The sequence below is a fragment of the Cnephaeus nilssonii genome, assembly GCF_951640355.1.
Source record: "Cnephaeus nilssonii genome assembly, chromosome: X".
Lineage (NCBI taxonomy): Eukaryota > Metazoa > Chordata > Mammalia > Chiroptera > Vespertilionidae > Cnephaeus > Cnephaeus nilssonii.
Window position 1 is genome coordinate 28,458,350 of NC_137071.1, and position 24,867 is coordinate 28,483,216.

The window sequence follows — 24,867 nt, forward strand, 5'->3', positions numbered from 1 at the left end:
GTAGGATTCACCCTGATGACTCTGAGACCCTATCCCACCACAAAGGTCTGCTGGCACCTGGGGGTGGCAGCTAGCTAGACTTGGTATACCTTGTGACTTTTCTGAGTGGCCTCAAACCAAGCACTGGCACTGAATTTGAGCTATCAATCTGGCGAACACAACTCGCCCCTACCTGGTGACTCAGCTTCGTCCTTCCAATGCACACACAGGCCCAGTAGAGGCACCCACAAACTGTGGACTGCTTTGTAGCATCAAACAGGCTACTCAGAGCCAGTCACAAGCAGTGTCTGATATTGCTCTGCACCAGAGTCCCTCCCAAGAGGCCCCAGAAACAATAAGACAATGACCAACTTCAGACAACATCAGGGCAGGGTCCAATTAGCTTCATAAATGGCATATTGAAAAGAAATTTCAGCAGGCACCAGTCCCTACTGAGGTGAATTCCACTTGGTGTGGTCAGCACCTGCATAGCAGCTTGTACACTGTGGTCGGGGCTAACCCTAACACTCAGCCATCCTGAAGGTCAAACCCATGCATGAATGAGCCAAAAGCAATCAAGATTCAATTAAAAAAGGGAGCACTCACAAAACCCACAAAGGGATATTTCCGAAGCACCCAGCTCAGGTGATCAAGGAGACTGTGCTACTGGGTCCCAAATGAAACTTACTACATAAAGCCACCTTGTCAAGATTGGGAAACACAGAAGATCTGCCTAATACATAGAAACATACACAAAGAGGCAGCTAAAATGGGAACACAAATACACATGTCCCAAATGAAAGAATAGGAGAAATCTCCAAAAACAGCAAGATGAAATGGAGGCAAGCAATTATCAGATATAGAGTTAAAAATAAAATGGTTATTAGAATGTTCAAGGAACCTAGTGAAAACTTCAACAACGTGAAAAAGGACATAAAAACCATAAAGAAGAACCAGTCAGAAATGAAGAATACAGTTTCTAAAATGAAAAATTCACTAGAAGGAATAAACAGAACGTTGGATGAAACAGAGGATCAAATCAGTGATTTGGAAGACAAGGTAGCAGAAAACACCAAACTTGAGCAGCAAAAAAATAAAAAATAAAAAATAAAAAATGGCAGAGATAATTGGGAATGCAAGAAAAAGGAGAGGACCGTAGTATGATATGGCACCTGCCCCTATCTACACTCTATCATTGATTTGGAACCCCAAAGGGCTTCAGCTTCTAGAAGTATTCCTAGGGGGGGATTCCAAAATTGTGGCAGAGTAAGTGAAAGCTACACTGACATTCTCCCAGGACCAATTTGGAATTACAACTAAAATACAGATAAATCATCCTGAATAACCAATTGAAGGCTGTCTGGAGAGAACCCTTACAACCAAGGACATAAAGTGGAGGCCACATGGGGACTGGTAGGAAGTAAGGAGACACAAGAGGGCTGGCCGGGCTCACAGGCAGTAGCTGAAGTTCTGGAGAGATATCTCAGCTGTGGGGGGTTCCCACTGAGAACTCTGGGGACTAAATACCAAACTGGGCTCCCCTGCTAAGAATAACAGAACCATGAAATGTGCCCACATAACATCTGGCTGTGAAAAGCACTGAGGATTCTGTCCAGCAGGAAGAGATGGCAAGAATCACAGGCACCCTCTTAAAGGGCCAACACACTAAATTGTGTGTGCAGACACCTTGGGCTCTGGCAGAGCGAGGGCAGAGTGGACTAGAACAGTATGAGGAGAGTCTCAGGTTGGTGGCTCTGGGAAGAGAGCTGAGAGGACAGCTACCAGTATCCTTGTGCTGAGTCATTCTCTCATGCTGCAGAAGCCATATTTCTCAGGCAAAGCTTTCCCATCAATGCAGCTTTAGCCTGGGGGAAGAAATTGCCCCACCAATTAGAAATCCCCTCTACCAATCCTTTGGAGTTTATGCTCTGCTAAGGACTACAGCCTGAGGCTCATTTAGTGAGGGAGACTAACAATCAGCCTACAAGCAGAGGTGGATCTCTGGATGATTTGAGTAGTTGCCTGCCCTACTTCTGGCCCCGGGGCTAGGAAATCACACTTCAGTGCTCAGCTTGGTCCTTTTTTTACATACCCAGCCCAGCAAAGGGAGCTACAAGATGTGGATCAATGATTGCTCCAAACAGAGTACTCAGGTCCAGTAACAAACAGTGGCTGACATTGGCCTGCAACAGAGACCTTTGAAGAGGCCCCAAACTAACAAAGCCAGTGGCTAGCTTCAGACAACTACAGAGCAGGATCTAAAAAGCTTCACATGCAGTATGTCCACAGGAAGATATTGGCAGGCTCCAAACCCTGCAGAGGTGAATTCCACATCCTGATATAGGCACCTGAACAGCAGTGTGCACACTGTGTTAGGGTTTGAGCCTCACTGACAGCCAGCCTGTGAGTGGAGCCCAAGCACTAGCCAATAGTAATCAAAACTCAATTTCAACAGGAGTGACACACAAAGCCCACAAGGGACACACTTAGAGAACCCAGGTTAAGTGATCAGGAAGACTGGTCACTAACTATATAAGTCCAACATACAAAGACTGGGAGTCATAGCAGATCTACCTAATACATAGAAACAAACCCAAACAGGCAGCCAGAATAGGGAGACAGAGAAACAAGCCCCAAATGAAAGAACCAGAGAATCTCCAGAAGAGGAGCTCAATAAAATGGAGATAAGCAATTTATAAGTGTATCAAGTAATGATTATGAGGATGCTCAACAGCATGGAAAACAACATAGAAATTATGAAAAATAACCAGTCAGAAATGAAGAATGACATAGCAGAATAAAAAATACAGTGGAAGGAATAAACAGCAGATTTGAAGAAGCTGAGGATCAGATCAGCAAATTAGAAGACAGGGAAGAAAAGAATTACTCAATCAGAGATCCAAAACAATAACAATTAAGAAACATGAGGATAGTTAAGGGAGCTGTGGGACAACAATGAAATGTAACAATATCTGCATCATATAGAAACAGAAGGAGAAGAAAATGAGCAAGGAGCCATTATGCTCAATTAATATTTGACAAAGGAGGCAAGAGCATACAATGGAGTCAAAACAATCTCTTTAATAAATGGTGCTGGGAAATTTGGACAGATACATGTAAAAAAATGAAACTAGACCACCAAGTTACACCATACACAAAAACAAACTCAAAATTGCTAAAGGACTTGAATGTAAGACAGGAAACCATAAAAATCCTACAAGACTCCATAGGCAGCAAAATAGCAGACATATGTCATAGCAATATCTTTACAGACACAGCCCCTAGGGAAATGGAGACTAAGGAGAAAATAAACAAATGGGACTACATCAAAATAAAAAATTTCTGCACAGCAAAAGAAACTATCAACAAAACAACAAGAAAGCCCACTGCATGGGAGAACATATTTGCCAATGATATTTCCGATAAGGGTTTAATCTACAAAATTTACAGAGAACTCATACAACTTAATAAAAGGAAGATAAACGATCCAATCAAAAAATGGTCAAAGGATCTAAATAGACACTTTTCAAAAGAGGACATACAGAAGGCCCAGAAACATATGAAAACATACTCAAAGTCACTAATCATCTGAGAGATGCAAATCAAAACAACGATGAGATACCATCTCACACCTGTCAGAATGGCTGTCATCAACAAATCAACAAATGACAAGTGCTGGCGAGGATGTGGAGAAAAAGGAACCCTCCTGCACTGCTGGTGGGAATGCAGACTGGTGCAGCCACAGTGGAGCACAGTATGAGTTTCCTCAAAAAACTAAAAATGGAACTCCCATTTGACCCAGAAATCCCACCTCTAGGACTATATCCCAAGAAAACAGAAACACCAATCAGAAAGGATATATGCACCCCTATGTTCATAGCAGCACAATTTACAATAGCTAAGATTTGGAAACAGCCTAAGTGCCCATCAGCAGATGAGTGGATTAAAAAACTGTGGTACATCTATACAATGGAATACTATGCCACTATTAAAAAGAAGGAACTCTTATCATTTCCAACAGCATGGATGGAACTGGAGAGCATTATGCTAAGCGAAATAAGCCAGTCAGAGAAAGATAAATGTCACATGATCTCACTCATATGTGGGATATAATGATCAACATAATTTGATGAACAAGAATAGATGGATCTAGAGACAAATGGTGGTGGGGGGGAGTGGTTAGAGAGCAACCAAAGGACTTATATGCATGCATATTAGCATAACCAATGGACACAGACACTCAATCAGAGGGCGGTGGGGGCTTGCCGGGCTGGGAAGGGATGGGGAAGGGGGTCAATTGGGGAAAAAGGAGACATATGTAAAACTTTAAACAATAAAAAAATAAATATAAAAAAGAAAAAGAAAATGAACAAGGGATAGAGAACCTGTTTAAATAAATAATGGCAGAAAACTTCTCTAACCTGGTAAAAGAAAAAGTCTCACAAGTTCAGGAAGCACAGAGACTCCTAAACCAGAAGAACCCAAAGAAGCCCATGGTCAGAAACATCATAATTAAAATGCCAAAAATTAAAGACAAAGAGAGAATCTTAAAGGCAGCAAGAGGAAAATAATTGGTTACCTATAAAGGAGCTCCCAGAAGGCCGTCAGCTGATTTCCAAACATAAAATAAACTCTACAGCTCAGAAGGGAATGGCATGAAGTATTCAAGGTAATGAAAAGCAAGGATCTTAAACCAATATTACTATATCCAGCAAGTCTATCATTCAACATAGATAATGAAATAAAGAACTTTCCAGATAATAAAAGGGTAGTTTATTACCAACAAACCAGCATTGCAAGAAATGTTAAAGGGACTGATGTAATAATAAGAAATATATATAGAGAAACACAGGTGTAAAGAATAAAAATGGCAATAAATAAGTAGCTATCAATAATAACCTTGCATATAAATGGATTAAATGCTCCAATAGAAAGATATAGGGTAGCTGAATCAATAAGAAAACATGGCCCATATATATGCTGTTTACAAGAGACCCAGCTCAGAACAAAAGTCACACAGGATGAAAGTGAAGGAAAGGAAGAAATTTTTCCATGAAAATGGAAACAAACAAAAAAAGCTGGGGTAGCAATATTATAACTGACAAATAGACTTCATGATGAAGGCCGACACAAGAGACAATAAAGGTCACTTCATAATATTAAAGGGATAAATCCAACAAGAGGATATAATACTGGTAAACATATATGCACCTAATATATGAGTATATATATATATATATATATATATATATATATATATATATATATCTTGGAGGACTTTAAGGGACAGATTGACAACAATATTCATAGTAGGAGACTTCACTGGATTGATCTTCCAAACAAAAGAAATAAAAAAAGAAAACAGTGACCCTAAATGACATACCAGATCAGATGAATTTAATTGATACAGAACATTTCCCCCTAAAGCTATAGGACATGCATTCCTCTCAAGTGCACAGAGACATTCTCAAATATAGATCACAGATGAGGACACAGAATAAGTCTCTAAAAGTTCAAGAAGATTTAAACCATATCAAACATCTTCTCAGATCACAATGACATGAAACTAGAAATAAACTACAATAAAAACAATTAAAAACATTCAAACACATGGAGGCTAAATAACATGTTATTAAACAATGAAAGGGTCACCAATGAGATGAAGGAAGAAATTAAAAATTTCCTGGAAAAAAATGAAATGAACATGCAATAACCAAAAATCTATGGGACACAGGGAAAGCAGTTCTGAGAGTGAAGTTCATAGCACTCAGGCCTACCTCAAAAAACAAGAAAAATCTCTAATAAAATATCTAATAGTACAACTAAAAGAATTAGAAGATGAACAACAAGGAAAGCCCAACAAAAGCAGAAGGAAAGAAAAAATAAAGATAAGAGCAGAAATAAATGACATAAAGGATAAAAAATATAAATAAAAGATCAATGAAACCAAGAGCTGGTTCTTTAAAAAGATAAACAAGATTGATTAACCGCTAGCCAGGATCATCAAGAAACAAAGAGAGAGGACACAATAAATAAAACCAGAAACGAAAGCAGTAAAGTAACAACTGATACCATAGAAGTGCAAAGGACTGTAAGAAATATTATAAACAAATATAGTCAACAAATTGGAAAACCTGGTTGAAATGCCAAATTCCTAGTAACGTACATTCTTCCAAAACTGAATCAGGAAGAATCAGAAAACCTGAATAGGCCAATAGCAATTAATGAAATTGAAGCAATAATAATAATAATAATAATAATAATAAAAACTACCAGTATACAAAAGTCATGGACTAGATGTCTTCACAGGGCACTTTTATCAAACATTCAAAGAAGAACTAACACCCATCCTCCTCAAACTATTCAAAAAATTTCAAGAGGAAGGAAGACTTTAAAGCTCTTTTTATGAGGCCAGTATTATCCTAATTCCAAAACTAGATAAAGACGCTACAATGGAAGAAAATTATAGGCCAATATCCCTGATGAATATAGATGCCAATCTCCTCAATAAAATATTAGCAAATTGGATACAGTAACATATTAAAAAGATTATTCACCATGACCAAGTGGGATTTATCCTAGGGATTCAGTCTGGTATAATATTTGCAAATCAATAACTATGATACATTACCTAACGAAAATGAAAGATAAAAATCATGATTATATAAATAGATGCAGAAAAAGCACTTGACAAAATCCAGTACCAATTTTTTAAAAAATTCTTTATTGTTGAAAGTATTACATATGTCCCCTTTTTGACCCATTGACCTCTTCTAGCCCAACCCCACCCCCTACTCCAGGCCTTCACCATCCTATTGTCTGTGTCCATGAGTTATGCATATATGCATATAAGTTCTTTGGGTGATCTCTTCCCACCTACCCACCCTCCCCCACCTTCCCTCTTTTCTATGCTTCTATTCTCTGGATCTATTTTGTTCATCAGTTTATTTTTTCATTAGATTCCTCCACATATGAGTGAAATCATGTGATTCTTATTTTTCTCTGAAGGGCTTATTTCATTTAGCATAATACTCTCCAGGTCCATCCATGCTGTGCAAATGTTGAGGGTGTTTTTTTTTAAGGCTGCTTAGTATTCCATTGTGTAAATGCACCACAGCTTTTTTACCCACTCATCTGCTGATGGGCACTTGTTTTTTTCCCCAAATTTTAGCTATTGTAAATTGTGCTGCTATGAACACAGGGGTGCATATATTCTTTGTGAATGGTGTTTCAGGTTTCTTAGGCTATATTCTTAGAAGTGGAATCAACGTAATAAAAGCCATATATGACCAACCCACAGTCAACATCATACTCAATGGGCAAAAATTAAAACCATTTCCCCTAATAACAGGAACAAGACAGGCATGCCCACTTTCACCATTCCTATTCGACATAGTACTGGAAGTACTAGCCATTGCGATTGACAAGAAGAAATAAAAGGCATACAAATTGGAAAAGAAAACGTAAAACTGTCCTTATTCGTAGATGACATGATACTGTACACAGAAAACCCTAAAGACTCCATCAAAAAATTATTAGACTTTATAAATGAATTCGGCAATGTAGCAGGATATAAAATCAATGCCAAGAAATCTATGGCATTTCTATAAACCAATAGTGAGCTTACAGAAAGAGAATTAAAAAAAATCCCATTTACCATTGCACCAAAAAAATTAAGATACCTAGGAATAAACCTAACTAAGGAGGTAAAAGACCTGTACTCGGAAAACTACAGGACACTGAAAAAAGAGATAGAGGAAGACATAAACAGATGGAAGAACATACCATGTTCATGGATTGGTAGACTAAACATAATTAAAGTGTCCATACTACCCAAAGCAATCTATAGTTTCAATGTACTCCCCATTAAAATGACAATGGCATATTGCACAGACCTAGAATGAACTCTCCAAAAAATTCATCTGGAGTAAAAAAAAGACCCCGAATAGTTGCAGCAATACTGAGAAAGAAGAATAAAGTAGGTGGGATCTCAATACCAGATATCAAGCTGTATTACAAAGCCATTCTCCTCAGAAGTGCTTGGTACTGCCATAAGAACAGATATATAGACCAAGGGAATAGAATAGAGAACCCAGAAATTGACCCAAACCACTATGCTCAATTAATATTTGACAAAGGAGGCATGAACATACAATGGAGTCAAGACAGTCTCTTCAATAAATGGTGTTGGGAAAATTGGACAGATATATGCAAAAAAATGAAACTAGACCACCAACTTACACCATACACAAAAATAAACTCAAAACGGACAAAGGACTTAACTTTAAGACAGGAAACCATGAAAATATTAGAGGAATCCACAGGCAGCAAAATCTCAGACATATGCCAAAGCAATATCTTCATTGATACAGCTCCTAGGGCAAGAAACTAAAGAGAAAATAAACAAATGGGACTACATCAAAGTAAAAAGCTCCTGTACAGCAAAAGAAAGCATCAACAAAATAACAAGAAAGCCCACTGCTTGGGAGAACATATTTGCCAATGTTATCTCCAATAAGGGTTTAGTCTCCAACATTTACAGGGAACTCATACAACTTAACAAAAGGAAGATAAACAACCCAATCAAAAAATGCGCAACGGTCCTAAATAGATACTTTTCAAAAGAGGACATAAGGAAGGCCAAGAGACATATGAAAACATGCTCAAAGTCACTAATCATCTGACAGATGCAAATAAAAATGAAAATGCAGTATCATCTCACACCTGTCAGAATGACTATCATCAACAAATCAGAAGGAAGGTAAGGGGGGGTGGGGGTAAGGGGGAGAGATCAACCTAAGGACTTGTATGCATGCATATAAGCCTAACCAATGGGCACAGACAACAGGGGTGTAAGGGCATGAGTTAGGGGGGGATGGGGAGGGTAATGTGGGAATAAGGACACATATGTAACACCTTTATCAATAAAGAAAAAAACGCACAAATCAACAAATGACAAGTGCTGGCGAGGATATGGAGAAAAAGGAACCCTCGTGCACTGCTAGTGGGAATGCAGACTAGTGCAGCCACTGTGGAGAACAGTATGGAGTTTCCTCAAAAAACTAAAAATGGAACTCCCATTTGACTCAGTAATCCCACTTCTAAGAATATATCCCAAGAAACTAGAAACACCAATCAGAAAGGGTATATGCACCCCTATGTTCACAGCAGCACAATCCACCATAGCTAAGATTTGGAAACAACCTAAGTGCCCATGAGCAGATGAGTGGATTAAAAAACTGTGGTACATCTACACAATGGAATACTACGCTGCTGTAAAAATGAAGGAATTCTTACCATTTGCAACAGCATGGATGGAACTGGAGAGCATTATGCTAAGCGAAATAAGCCAGTCAGAGAAATATAAATATCACATGATCTCACTCATTTGTGGAATACAACGAACAATATAAACTGATGAACAAAAACAGATCCAGAGACAGAGAAGCATTGATCAGACCTTCAAACCTCAGATGGAAGGTAGGGGAGGATGGGGGTAAGGGGGAGAGATCAACCAAAGGACTTGTATGCATGCATATAAGCCTAACCAATGGACACAGATACCAAGGGGGTGAGGGCATGAATGGGGGGGTACAATGGGGGGATAAGGACACATATGTAATACCTTAATCAATAAAGAAAAAAATAATAAATAAATTTTTAAAAGGACCCATATTATAGATATATACATTTATTTCTAATGTATACAAATATATATTCACATCTAATATCTAATATATATATATATATATATATATATATATATATATATATATATATGTTATATTAGAATTTACCAAATGTTTCATATGACATTGTTATATGACAGTTAAAAGAAAGCAAGAGTCCAAACTCTAGAAATTTAAGTAACAATTTTTTAACCACAAAAGAACTTTTAGGAATTCATATTAGTAACTCTTAACATATAAATTTTTATTTAAAGATAAGCAATTCTTTTCTTTTTATTTCCATCTGTGAAAGTAAATTGAATTTAATACTTTATTTTTTTAATTCAAAATAAAATGCATACTATGTATACTATGATCCTGTTCTTATACACCCACCTATTTTTCTATCTCTACACAGGCATGAATAAATGACTAGAATAACATTCTATCAAATTTTAACACTGATATTTTTCTGAATGGAAGCATTTGAGGGGGTTTGTTTTCTCCTACACTTTTTTTTGTAATGCTTAAATTATTTAAGGATGAGTAGGTATCAATTTTATTTTAAAAACCCATGCTATCATTACTATAAATAAACAAAAAGAATCAGTGGCAGTATCATGCACTGGGAAGAGAAATGGACATGAAAGTACAACACCTGAAGCTGAAGAGAGCCCTAGACAAAATAGATACCATGAAATTTCTCTGGGCCACAGTTTCCTTACTGTTAACTGAGAAAGTTGAATGTAATGAGCTCAAAGGTTGCTTTCTGTACTAATATTACATGAATTTAAGTAGCTAATTCCTTCATCAATTTTAGGAAAGATTCAAAAAAATAAATGTATCATTTTATTCATCAATTATCTCAAGTATAATAAGATTTAATGAATAATGTTCTGTTTGTTTGCTATATGCTTCTATAATTTAATTATATTACAAACTGCAGAGGGTTCTATATCCTTGACATTTTAAAGTGCTGAATACATATTTTTATTTACATCAATAATTTAAGAGATTCCATAATGATAAGTATAGAAAGTCCTTTTGGTAGCACTATACACTGCATCAAGTGTGAGGGGGAAATTTTAAATATTGGTAATTAAGGGAAGAAGGAAAGAAAGGAAGAAAATACTGCATATTACAAAGCTCTCCTCACTCAGAATCTATGTTAAAAACAAAATAAAATACTGACACATGTTCTTAAAATTACTAGGAAAATATTTGGATTTGCAGATAAACTAACAAGAAAATGACAAAACAACCATAATATGGATTTTCATGGGAAATGTTACTTAGTTCCAGATGGTTTTAAAATTTAGTTTGTATATGTGTCTGTATTTTTTTTTTCCACTTTCAGAAGCCTCTGTTATCTTGTCTGGGTACCTACCAAATGGCTGTTTCTTAAATTATGTTAATCTGTCCAAATGACAGCTGCCAGAAGGTATAATTTTCTGTTATTTGAATTTTACATAACTCTACAATAGAATGAATGGTATGTATTCCCGTAAATTCTTTTTAAAAAATATTTTTATTGACTTCAGAGAGGAAGGGAGAGGGAGAAAGAGATAGAAACATCAATGATAAGAGAGAATCATCGATCGGCTGCCTCCTATACGCCCCCTACTGGGGATCGAGCCCGCAACCCCAGCATGTGCCCTGACCAGGAATCAAACTGTGACCTCCTGGTTAACAGGTTAATGCTCAACCACTGAGCTACAACCGGTTGGGCTATCCCCATAAATTCTAATTCAGTGTCTCTGAACGTAATCATCACATAGCATTTATAATGATGAATTATGTTGAAAAAAATTCATCCTATTTATTTGTGATGATCATATAGTTAGGAATGGCAATGCCATGCTGAGATGCTAATGTGATTTTGCCAATGTAAGAGATGATACTAAATAAATTTCTCTGAAAATTAAATGTTCTAGATACTGTATGACATTTAAATATTATCATACCAAGAGTTTAAACAAATACGGAAATGCAACTTTCACTTAAAAACAACTTACCTTTGCAATTATTACGGACTGAACTGGGTAACAAACAGTTGCTCCTAAAGTGGCCAATCCCAATGGATAAGCAATTTTCTTAAATCTAGAACCTAAGAAATTTAAACAAACTATTAAACTCCTAATGGATGCTACCAAAAACTTGATGCTTTTGTAATTTTAATATTATCTTTGTTCTCATTAAGCCATCACCCTATGTTAAATTACACATTAGGTAATAATACCAATCAAGATGTTCTTAAGGATCACAATTCAATTAATATACTTTAGTTTTCACATCCAATTTAAGAAAGTATTCTCAATCTAACATGATAATTACCTATACAAAGGGGATTGATGATTTATTCTTTTTTAAACTAGGTATTTTTTCAAGTCCTAAGCCATGTTAAACTGAAATGGACTTTCTTTATATATCCTTTTATGATTAAGTGTTTAAGAAGGTGAAAGATCCAATTAACTAATCAGCTAAGGACTTTAAAAAGTATATAACTCCTTCGTGTCATTAACTTAGGATAGTGAAGTAACAATTAATAATTGCAAGTAACAAGATAATCAATTCATTTCTAAAAGTGTCTTATCTAAGCACCTAAGGGCCATTTTCAAACCATTTTGTACAGCAAAATCCTTTTCAAAACAAATCTTAGAGACAGACTGTCACTAGCAACTTCATATATAAAACCTATAAACTTGAAACCACTCTGATTGGCCCGCAGGAGGGAGGCCCAGTTTTGAGCACCACCTGCATAGCTTTTCCCTACCCTATTCCTCATACCACCCCTAAACTTCCATCAAACCCCGGGTTCTGTAAAACAGTTCGAAACCAATCACTCTAAGCCATAGCTTAATTCCAACAGACCATTGTTGCAAAACAATATGTATCTTTAAATGCTTGTCTGGGTAAGTTAGAATCTTTAAATATGATATCCGTAGTTAGATGATGGGATTTGTAATTGGGGATAAGTACTTTTATTCTCTGGAACAACTCTTACATCCCTTAATTTAAAATGAAATATCTTATCTGATATATCAAGAAAGACTAAGGTGAAAAATATATGGCAGTGTTTGCAGGCAACTTTACAGTTTAGGGTAAGTGAAAACAAGTTTAAGGACTAGGAAAACAAAACATAAAGTTATCTGATAACAGATTCCAGACTGGTTCAGAGCTGTGACTTCCAACTCCATGTAATTTACTTTGGGGACAATGATTGGCAACTTAGTTGTGGACAGAGGATGAATGAAAGGTGACCAAAATGACTACTGATGCTTAGTAAGGACTTGACTAAGGAGAGGAAGCAGTAATGCCTGCTGAGAGGTTTCTACAACCAGAGGTGGAAAATGGGAAAATACAAAATTCACCACATGCTTAAGAAGAAAGTTATTTAAAGATATGGAAAAAAAAGAGTCAACAGAGTATGTCCAAGACTGCCACTGTTAGGAAGGCCTGCTTGCCAGGCTGGCTCTTGGCTGGCATCTGGGTACTTGTTTGGTAAGCAGTTCCTTACAATGACAGTAAACATTCCCTGATTGATAAGATGTTACATTGTGCCTAAATTGTTTGTATAAGTAATGTGGTTTATGATGAACACCTACTTTCCTTCTGGGAGTCTAGAATTTGCATAGATGCTAGAGACAGACAATACGTACATGACCAGCCCCGATAATAACCTTGGTCACTCAGTCTCTAAAGAACTTGATATCTCTGACATAATGTCACAAGTCATTAGTGGAGGATTTAAGTATCTTATATGGCTCCACTGTGAGAGGACTCTTGGAAGCTTATACCTGGTTTCCTCTAAGCTGTGCCTCATGTGCCTTTTCCCTTTGCTGATTTACTTGGCATCCTTTCAGTGTAATAAATCTTAGCCATGAATATGACTGCAGGCTGAGTCCTCTCAGTCTTCCTAGCTAATGGGAAAACCTGGGAGTGGTCTTAGGGACTTGCTACACAGGTAGTACAGTGGGAAGGAAGGACAAATTTGGTAGAGATACAGAGTGCAAGGAGGGGGAAAAGAAAGAAAATATATCAAGCCTCATGTGCTAAAGGAAAGTGGTGAGTCAGTTGCCTATTTTTCAAACTCCATTTTGAGTTGGCTGATGTCAATTCCAGCAATCTCAGGACCAGGAGGGAATACATTTTTTTCTCATATGTCAGTATCTCTGTCTCAAATCCTTAATATAGCCTCCAGAAAATTGGTTGTTATGACTAAGCAAGGAAAAGTAGTTTGAGTGGTTAGTTTTACATTACTGTAAAACTCTCAAGATCTTTTTCTTTTTGATAGCTAGAGATTCTTAAGACCTTTTAAAAATAGTTCTCTAGAAGATGGGAAACAATAATACATTATAATATTAATAGGAATAGCTGTATTTTTTAAAATATTATTTTAAAATTATCTTACCAGAAATTCAACTTTTTTGATGTACAGTTCTATCCATTTTAATATATAGAGAGAGTTGTGTAACCACCACTACAATCACGATATGGAATAGCTCTATTGCTCCTAAAAATATCTCATGCTATCCCTTTGACTTGACACCTTCTCCCTATTCCTAACCCCTGGGAACCACAGACATGTTTTTTGTCACAATAGTTTTGTCCTTTTGAGAAAGTCATACAATGAAATCATACAATATTAAACTTTTTGGGAATGGCTTCTTTAACTCAGATTCATCAAGATTGTTGTGTGTATCAATGGTTCATCCTTTGTTGCCCAAGTAGTATTCCTTTGTATGATGTTCCACAGTTTAGTTAATTGCTGAAATACATTTAGACTATTTCCAACTTTTGGTGATTATGAATAGAGTTGCTATTAACATTTGTGCTCATGTTTTTCATTTCTCCAGGGTAAATCCCCAAGAGTGGGATTACTGGGTCTCTTGGTGAACATATCTTTAACTTTATGACAAACTTTTGACAAACTATTTTCAGAATGACTGCACCATTTTGTATTCCCACCAGTAGTGTCTGAGAGTTTCAGTGGCTCTACATTCTCAAATATACTTGGTATGGTTAGTCTTTTTAATTTAATTTTATCATATTTTTTTGTGTGGGGGGTGGAGGGCTGGAGGAGTGTGGGGGCAGGGAGAGGAGAAAGGGAAAGGCAGAAGGCAGGGGTGTGCTCCCAGGAGGGAGAGCTTTTTTAATTTTAGACATTCTAATAGGTGTGTAGTGGTATCTCATTGTAGTTTTCATTTGCATTTCTAATAACTAGTGATGTTGAACATCTTTGGAAATAGGTATATTCTTAAAAACACAAAAAGGTTTTAATAAAAGTAATCATGATGTACTGTAGAATCTAAATGTTTCAAGATAGCTTATCTTAACAATATTCAATAAAAGATATGAGGTTTTCCTGTGATAATAATTAATTCAGAAATTAATATATATATTCTTAATATATATATATTTTAAACCCTACCTTTTCTTGCTGAAACCAAGCCTGCTAATCCTGAAACTGTAATCACTCCAATTTTCGGAAGAAAATCTCGTGGTGGATTCTTCAGATAAACATATGCATCTCAAGAAATCAGTGAAAAATTAATATAAATGACTTACTACAACTGGGCATTCTACATAGGTATAATGCAGAAAAGTTAGAGATAATAGCAAAGGGTTTAAACACTCTTCAAAAGAACTATACAAAATAATGATTTAAGCAGCGACTTAAAAGCTAGTTATAATAGTTACTTGTTAGAAAATTAAATTTTCCTTCCATAGTTGATTTTATATTTACTTTCTGAACAATACAGGTTATTACACTTCAGTGAAATATAATGCTACAGTCTATACCTTAATATGGATTATTATAAAGTAAATTCTTGATTGTTTAAGTACTATATACATATAATAGAAATTATTCTGACCTTATCTACTCAAACATTGGTAGGATCCAGTAAGCAATGAAATAGATACTTTATTAGAGAACTTTAAATAATAGTCTAGGGATACATGCAGCCATTAAATCCTGCATGCCACTACTCCCAGTAACCTCAGAGCCGATGTTGATTTTGGTTAAAATCAAGATGATCAGGCCCTGGCCCATTATCTCAGTGGTTAGAGCTTTGACCTGTGGATTGAAGGGTCACAGGTTCAATTTCTGGTCAAGGGAGGCAACCAATTGATGTGTCTCTCACATCAATGCTTCTCCCCCTCCCCCCCTCTCTCTCATTCCCCTCCTCCCTCCCTTCCACTCTCTCGGGAAATCAATGGCAAAAATATCCTCGGGTGAGGATTAAAAAAAAAAAAGATCAGGATGAGAAGTGAGCCTAGACAAAAAGTAGATGGAGAGTGTGCAGAAGACTGGATTTCTTGGCTTTTTATACATTTGAATTGTATTGGTTCTATGCAGTCCACACTCTTCTATCATTGTTAATTATTTAATGGCAATCAGTTATTTAATGATATTCTTCAAGATTGATGAGAATATAATTTGGAATTAATTCCCACAACATATATAAAAAATGATAATACATATACTGGTCATCAATATCAATATCATAGAGAGTTTTAAGATTTTACCCTGATCTTTGTGTCCTCTATACATTTATTTTGACAACTGGCTTAGGTAAAAAATATTAAGAACCTATATCTGATGCCAAACACCATTATCAAACTAAAGACTCAAACACATTAGCACAAATATTATAGGGTGTGACTGATTGGTATAGTGTTTCCTAATAATCAATAGCAAAATACTATGTATTTTAACAGCAAGTAGCACTTATTAAAAGTAACTGATAGCAATGGAGACATGTTTCTAGTTTATGCTTTATGAGTATATAATATAAAACAGACAGTTTGACAGTTTGAGTTTAGATGCTGCCACTTACTAATTATGTGGTCTTGGTAACCTACTTAATCTTTCTAAAACCCAGTTTCCTCATCTGCAAAAGGAGAATATTTAAAATACCAAGTCACAAAGTTGCTACAAAAAGTAAATTAGTTAAACTATGTAAAATGCTTATAATAGTGACCTAGCATATAATAATGGCCAAATAAATTGTAGATAGTATTGCTTTGGTATTATTATTATAAACTGCTATGCAGAGTATCTTTACAGTTGTTAAAACATGATAATGGATAACATACTATGTTTATTTTTTCACATTTTAACGTTTCAAGTTAAAAAGACAATAGAACATTCCTAATTACAAGTGATTTATTCACCTACCTTTTCCAAATTGAACTGTATCCATTATCCCATTTTTCACAAAGACATAGACACCCTAAGCAAAAAGGAGAAAAAAGGATATCAGAATTTTTGAAAATGTTGACAATTAGATCAAACAGATGACATCACAGATATTTTATTAAAATGTTGACAGCATTGCACCCAAATCTAAATCAAACTGTCCTATTTATTCACTATGAGGATATTTGTTGAACTTGGCTTCTCTTGATTTCTTTCTTTTCAATCTATTTAACATGGATAATACTTGTTTACTATTTTCCTCATATTAAATAAGTATTGCCTATAAAATAATCAGAACAGCTCAGACAAAACTTATTGCAGAAATACAAATAGTTGTCATCTGATTTTATAATAGCCCAGAAAATTGAATGGAATTTAAATAAAGCATAAAGAGAGGTATATTTAAGCTTAGAAGAAATATCCTAATATATAAAAACCCTGTGTCCGTCACATCCACAATGACCGGGAGGCTCGACCAACTGGAAGTCACTCCTGCAGTCAGCACTGGGTTGCCATGGCGACCCAGCACTGACTGCTGAAGGGGCTGCAAATCAGGCCCGAAGAGAGGCCTGAAGAGAGAAGCAGGGTCTGAACCATAGCCTCTGTGGCAGCTGTTGATCAGCACTTGCCTCTCTCTTTCTTTCCAGGTCTGGTCAGCAGCCATGCCTCCATTTTTCTCCAGGCCTCCACCAGGGCTGCTGATCAAGCCCCGCCTTTCTGATCAGGCCCTGTTGATAGGCCCCCAGTTGGGGGCGAGATCAGGCTGGCAGGGGAGCACAGTTGGGGGCAACCAGGTCGGCAGGGAAGGGCAGTTGGGGGAGACCAGGCCAGTAGGGGAGGGCAGGTGGGGGCCATAAGGCCAACAGGGGAGGGCAGTTGGGGGCGAGATCAGGCCGGCAGGGGAGGGCAATTCGGGGTGAGATTGGGCCAGCAGGGGAGGGCAGTTGGGGGCGAGAGCAGGCTGGCAGGGGAGGGCAGTTGGGGGCGAGATCAGGCTGGCAGGGGAGGGCAGTTGGGGCGAGATCAGGCTGGCAGGGGAGGGCAGTTGGGGCAATCAGGCCAGCAGGGTAGGGCAGTTGGGGGTGATCGGGCTGGCAGGGGAGCAGTTAGGCATTGATCAGGCTGGCAGGAGAGTGGCTAGGGCTGTGGTCGGCAAACTGCGGCTCGCGAGCCACATGCGGCTCTTTGGCCCCTTGAGTGTGGCTCTTCCACAAAATACAACGGCCTGGGTGAGACTATTTTGATGAAGTGGCGTTAGACGAAGTGTAAGTTTAAAAAATTTGGCTCTCAAAAGAAATTTCAATCGTTATACTGTTGATATTTGGCTCTGTTGATTAAAGAGTTTGCCGACCACTCGGTTAGGGGGTGATCAGGCTGGCAGGCAGAAGTGGTTAGGGGCAATCAGGCAGGCAGGCAGGCGAGCGTTTGGGAGCCAGCATTCTTGGATTGTGAGAGGGATGTGTGACTGCTGGCAGTTGGACATCCTCCGAGGGGTCCTAGATTGGAGAGGGTGCAGGCTGGGCTGAGGGACAACCCCCCCTCCAGTGCACAAATTTGGTGCACCAGGCCTCTAGTCTGATTAATAAAGATGCAGCAGCAACAACATAAAGCCTAAAGAAAAGTACTTCATCTCCTTTTTTAAAAGTGTGCATTAGAATGAGAAAAAAAAACTAAAGACATTTATCTCAGGATAGAAATCATCCTACACAGGCTAGCTTCCATCTTGTTTTTAAATAGCAATAGCAACATAAATTATCTACAAATCAAGATTAATTAACCCATGGAAGGATTAAAGCTTTAAACCAAATTTTTCATTTTACTTATTTCCAACTAATTTATTTTGATGCAAGAAATATTATTATACACACTAGAGGCCCGGTGCACAAAATTTGTGCACTTGGGTGGGTGGGATCCCCTCAGCCTGGCCTGCGCCCTCTCGCAGTCGGGGAGCCCTGGGGGGATGTCCGACGGACGGCTTAGGCCCACTAAGCCGTCCGTCGGACATCTTTAGCATTGCCACACAGGTGGGAGCGGCTCCCACCACCGCCCCTGTGCTCGCCAGCCATGAGCCCGGCTTCTGGCTGAGCAGCGCTCCCCCTGTGGGAGTGCACGGACCCCCACGGGGCAGCTCCTGCATTGAGTGTCTGCCCCCTGGTGGTCAGTATGCATCACAGTGATGGGTGGTTCCACCATTTGGTCATTTGCATATTAGCCTTTTATGATATAGGATTTATTAAGTGATAGGTACTATCTCAATTACAGCAGAAGAAAAATAAGGCATGAAATGACTTTTTCATAGTAATTCCACATAGACATGATGTACTCCATTGAAGAAACCAAAAAACACAATCTAAATATATGTTCTCCTTCTCTAAAATAGCTGCTGTCAAACCATGGGATAAAAACAACAAGAGAGATTTTCAAAGCAAATAAAATGGAAAAGAGTATATTAGATGGAAAATGAATAACTTATTGCTTTTGAGATATCTTGATTTTAATAACTTTGCTTCAGATATTTTCATGGTGCTCAGAGATGCACAGGTTCATTCTGTTCACTATGGTTTCAAGCTGTACAAACCAACATAGTCCCTAATTGCCACCAAACTACTTCTCTTTAGGGACTGCCTCTTGAGAAAATTTCACCTTCATATTATACTTATTGACCAGGTGACTGGGAAATCATATAACTGTTGAAGAAACAAACTAGTAACTTCTTTTAGAAAATTTTCCTTAGCTAGGTTTAGAAATTCACTTTTACCACTGGGGATCACTGTTATCTAAGTTTCAAAATAACATCAAGGAGTAGGAGTAGAAATTGAATTTGCCCTACATGATTCAAAGTTTAATGCAGAATGTAATTTGAGTCTGAATTAATTTTTAAAGAACATATTACATTTTTAGAGGAAAATTAGAGAGGAAACATTATTTACATTGAAGATGAAATACATTCAAAAGTGACCTTATTCAACTTAATTGTTTCAGCATATTAACAGAATATAAAGTTCTTTCAGTCTCAAATTAGATGATAGTTAAATAGCAATTTAAGTATCACACTGAACAATTTACCTCACTGAAAAAACAACTTTGAGACACTATGGAAAATTAGGTCTCAGGAGACTAAAATATGAATCATCTAGTTGCTGGCATGATTCAGATCCATTAGTTAAGATATTTCACTCTGAGATTAAACTATTAAGAGTGTACAGTACAGCAGTACCATTAGAATTATTTGACAGGAAATTAAAAAAATAATACCATATATTCATTGGATGTTTTAAATATCTAGAATACCTAGAGTTCACAGATTTGGTATTTCAATCAGATCATTAGATTTTTCTTTTTTAAAAAATGGATTAGAAACAAAAAAAGCACAAAGTTTACAAGTGGCTAGATTTGAAACAAATTAGTGTAGCTATTACAGAATAATGAAAATAATCGTACCAGCATTATAATTATGACACTGACAATCATACACTGGTGCTAACACACTTATGTTGACCCAATGATAAAGCAACATCAGTACTGTATCAGCTTACTCCACTGCTGCTGAGTACTGCTGATTGTAGGCTAAGTATCAAAATAAGGTGAATTATATTTTGCCTCATAGCTCATTGTAGTCAAATTGGTCTTATGAGCTAAACAAAACAAGTGAAAATTTTGCTTAGTCAAATAAGAAACAATTAAAAAGTAATCTCAGAACTTCATGTAACAGGCTAACCAATTTTTTGTACATGGTAGGTGACATCAATGTTTGTTGAACTACTTTAATCTATGAAGTAGTGGTATATATGGCCACAAATTATTTGCTGCTACTTGTATTGAGGGGTGGCATTTTTCCCTTTCCTTCAAAAAAATTAGTGACTTGACTTAACACTAGAATGCTGTAGAAGTGATTTTCTTAGACATCTGAGGAAAAGTAAGAACTTTGGCAAATTCAACCTAGGGCCTCTTGTAACATTTTCTGTAGGAGCCCTGAATTGCCCATGTAAGTTATCTGGCCACCTTGCCTGAGAGGCCATGTGTAGGTGCTTTAGTCAACATTCCCAGCTCAGCCCAGTGCTCTAGCATCTGTGACAAGTTGCCAGACATGAGAATGAAGTTGTTTTGGACCTATAGATTAGGCCATTCACCTGATGAAAACCACTGAGTGACCTCTGTGAACACCAGAAGAATCACTTGTCTGAACTCCAATCCAATTCCTGATTTACAAAATAATGAAATATAATAGAATGGTTGTTGTTTTAAACCACTAAGTTTGGGGGTAGTTTGTTACATCAGTGGGTAACTGGAACAACTGGTATGTAATACAAATAAGAAATCCTCCAATACTGAACAACTATTAGAATAGACTTACCTTGCACCAGCCAATATAACGACCAGTTGTAGTGCGGATGGAGGCAAAGCCCATTTGTAAATTACCAGGCTGCTCTTCAACATATTTAGATTGAAGAGGTGGTGAAGTATATATGGGGAGCTAGAGGCAAAAATAAATAAATAAATAAACAAACAAACTTCATGTCAAAAATATAAAAGCTGAAATTACTTTTCCAACAGAATGGCAAAATAAGAATCTTCACCAACATTTCTGCTAAATTCAACTAAAAATACTGATTATATATTTTTAATTTAATTTATTAGAGTGACATCCTATATAATAAAGATGTAAAAAATGTAATATGCAAACAGTTGTTATGCCATGAAGTGTAACAACCGACCTAGTAACGACTGGATCACGGGATCACAGATCAGCAGGAGGGTAGGGCAGGGAGCTACAAGCGGGCGGCAGAGAGCTCCAGGAGGGGGCAGGGCAGCAAGCTATGAGGGGGATGTGGGGGGTGGAGGGAGCTACATGAGGGCGGGGCAGCGGGCAGAGAGATACAGGAGGGGGCAGGGCAGAAAGCTATGAAGGGGGAGTGGGGGAGATGGTGGGGGGAAGCTACAGGAGGGTGGGGCAGCGGGCGGAGAGCTACTGGAGGGTGGCAGCGAGCTACTGGTGAGCTACTGGTGCAAGGATTCGTGTGCAGGGCTACTAGTTGGTTAATAAAACTATATAGTTTCAGGTGTACAATTCTGCAATACATGATCTGTATACGTGATTGTGTGTTCCCTACACCAAGTCAAGTCTCTTTCTATCATCATTTATCCCCCCTAAACTCCCTTCTACCTCCCCATACCAGACTCCTTTCCCTCTGGTAATCACCATACTGTTGTCTGTGTTTTTCTTCCTTAATCCCTTCAATTTTTTTCATGTAGCCCCCAATACCTCTCCTCTCTGACAACTGTCAGTCTGTTCTCTTATCTATGAGTCTGTTTCTATTTAGTTTGTTAGTTTATTTTGTTCATTAGATTCCACATGAGTGAATTCATATGGTACGTGTCTTTCTCTGACTAGCTTATTTCACTTAGCATAAAGATTTCCAGGTCCATCCATGCTATCATAAAGGGTAAGATATTCTTTTTTTTATATAAATATATTTCTTTATTGATTTCAGAGAGGAAGGGAGAAGGAGAGAGAGATAGAAACATCAATGATGAGAGAGAATCATTGACTGGCTGCCTCCTGCACATCCCCCACCGGGGATCGAGCCCGCAACCCAGGCATGTGCCCTTGGCCGGAATCAAACCCGGGACCCCCCAGTCCGCAGGCCGACGCTCTATCCACTGAGCCAAGCCGGCCAGGGCAAGATATTCTTTTTTATATCCAAGTAGTATTCCATTATGGAAATGTACCACACCCTTTTTATCCATTCATCTACTGATGAACATTTGGGCTGTTTATGGATCTTAGTTATTGTAAATAACTCTGCTACAAGAATAGGGGTGCATATATTCTTTCTGATTGGTGTATTAGGTTCCTTTGTATACCAGTATATTCCCAGAAGTGGAATTGCTGGGTTATAAGGTGCTTCCATTTTTATTTTTTTGAGGTATTCCATACTGCTTTCCACAGTGGTTGCAACAATCTACATTCCCACCAACACTGCAGCACTCTGTTGTTTGTTGATTTATTGATGAAAGCTATTCTGACAGGTGTGAGGTGATATACTATCGTGGTTTTAATTTGTATTTCTCTGATGATTAGAGACAGTGAGAATCTTTTCTTAAGATTATTGGCAATCTGTATGTCCTCTTTGGAGAAGTGTATATTCAGATGGTTTGCCCATTTCTTTTTGTCTGTTAATCCTCACCTGAGGATATTTTTTCCATTGTTTTTTAGAGAGAGTACAAGGGAGAGAAGAGAGGGAAGGAGGGAGGGAAGCACGGAGAAAGAGAGAGAGAGAAAGAGAAAGAGAGAGAGAGAGAGAGAACATCAATGTGAAAGAGACATTGATTAGCTGACTCCCTCAGGTGGTCAACCAGGGCTGGGATTTAACCTGCAACCCAGGTACATGCCTGTAGGGAGCAGCTATAGGGTTAAACCTCGGACTGACCTGTGATAGGGCCACAAACAAGTCCCAGCTTGGAGGGCAGAGCCCTCCTAGCATAATTAAGCTTGACCTTATAGTCCTCCCTTGCTCCTTCCTAGGTAGCTAATGGGCTGTGACAGATGCAGCAAGTGCTTCCAAAGCAAGGTGAAACTCACAAGAACATTGTAAACATGTTGAGCACTTCCCTTGTTTTGCTTTGTGTGCTCTGACTATAAAATAAAGACTTGGCTTGCAGGCTGTGGCACTGTCTCTCCATCAGAGAAGCAACATCCTACCGAGCCCCAGCTGTATTCTCTAGTTGTCTTTAATCCTTCAATGCCCCTCTTCAGGCTCACTGAACCTGCCGGTGCTGGACGTGGCACATGTGTCATTGACTGGGAATCAAATCCAAGACCACTTGGTGCATAGACCAACACTCTAACCATTTAGCTACACAGGCCAGGGCAAGCTTTGCCCATTTTTTAGTTGGAATTTTTTGGGGGTGTTTAGTTGTATAAGTTTTTTTTTTTTTTTATGAATGTTGGATATTAACTTCTGATCAGCTATATGGTGAATATGTTCTCCCATTCAGTGGGTTGTCTTTTCATTTTGTTGATAATTTTCTTTGCAGTGCAAAAGCTTTAATTTGATGTAATCCCATTTGTTTTTCTTTTGTTTCCCTTGCCCAAGACGACATATCACAAAAATATTGCTACTGGAAATTTCCAAGATTTTGCTGCCTATGTTTTCTTCTCATATTTTTATGGTTTTGAGTCTAACATTTAAGTCTTTAATCCCTTTTGAGTTTATCTTGTATATGGTGTAATAAGGTGGTCTACTTTCACTTTTTTAAATGTATCTGTCCAATTTTCCCAACACCATTTATTAAAGAGACTATTTTTAAAATATATTTTATTGATTTTTTACAGAGAGGAAGAGAGAGGGATAGAGAGTTAGAAACATCGATGAGAGAGAAACATCGATCAGCTGCCTCTTGCACACCCCCTACTGGGGATGTGCCCGCAACCAAGGTACATGCCCTTGACCGGAATCGAACCCGGGACCCTTCAGTCCGCAGGCCGACGCTCTATCCACTGAGCCAAACCGGTTTCGGCAAAGAGACTATTTTTAACCCATTGTATGTTTTTGCCTCCTATGTCCAATATTAATTGACATAAAGGCATGGGTTCATTTCTGGGCTCTCTAATCTGTTCCATTGATCTATGTCTCTTTTTATGCCATTACCATATTGTTTTGATTACAATGGCTATGTAGGTATTAGGGAGGGTGATTCCTCCATCTTTGTTCTTCTTTCTCAAGATTGCTATAGCTATTTGGGGTCTTTTGTTATGTTGTTCCACATAAATTTTTGGAATATTTGTTCTACTTCCATGAAATATGCTATTGTTATCATGATAGGTGTTGCATTGAATGTTGCTTTGGTTACTATGGACATTTTAATTGTGTACAAATTTTTCCTATCAATGAAAACTGTATATGCTTCCACTTGTTTGTAATTTCTTCAATTTCTTTCTCTGACATCTTATAAATTTCCAAGTGCAGTCCTAGGTATTTTTTAATGCAATTTTGAGTGAGATTGTTTTTCGTT

The 24,867-nt window shown here is 37.7% G+C and overlaps 1 protein-coding gene across 3 annotated transcripts in view; it reads right to left on the reverse strand.

Moving 5' to 3' along the window:
* The window catches only part of APOOL (apolipoprotein O like), a 125,416-nt gene that overhangs the window by 13,813 nt on the left and 86,736 nt on the right, over positions 1 to 24,867 (reverse strand). For all 3 annotated transcript variants that reach the window (XM_079764301.1, XM_079764302.1, XM_079764303.1), the window contains exons 3-6: positions 21,206 to 21,325; positions 16,831 to 16,885; positions 15,079 to 15,177; positions 11,663 to 11,754 (exon numbers count right to left, since the gene is read on the reverse strand). In XM_079764301.1, the coding sequence (XP_079620427.1) occupies positions 11,663 to 11,754; positions 15,079 to 15,177; positions 16,831 to 16,885; positions 21,206 to 21,325 (366 nt within the window). The remainder of the gene's footprint in view (positions 1 to 11,662; positions 11,755 to 15,078; positions 15,178 to 16,830; positions 16,886 to 21,205; positions 21,326 to 24,867) is intronic.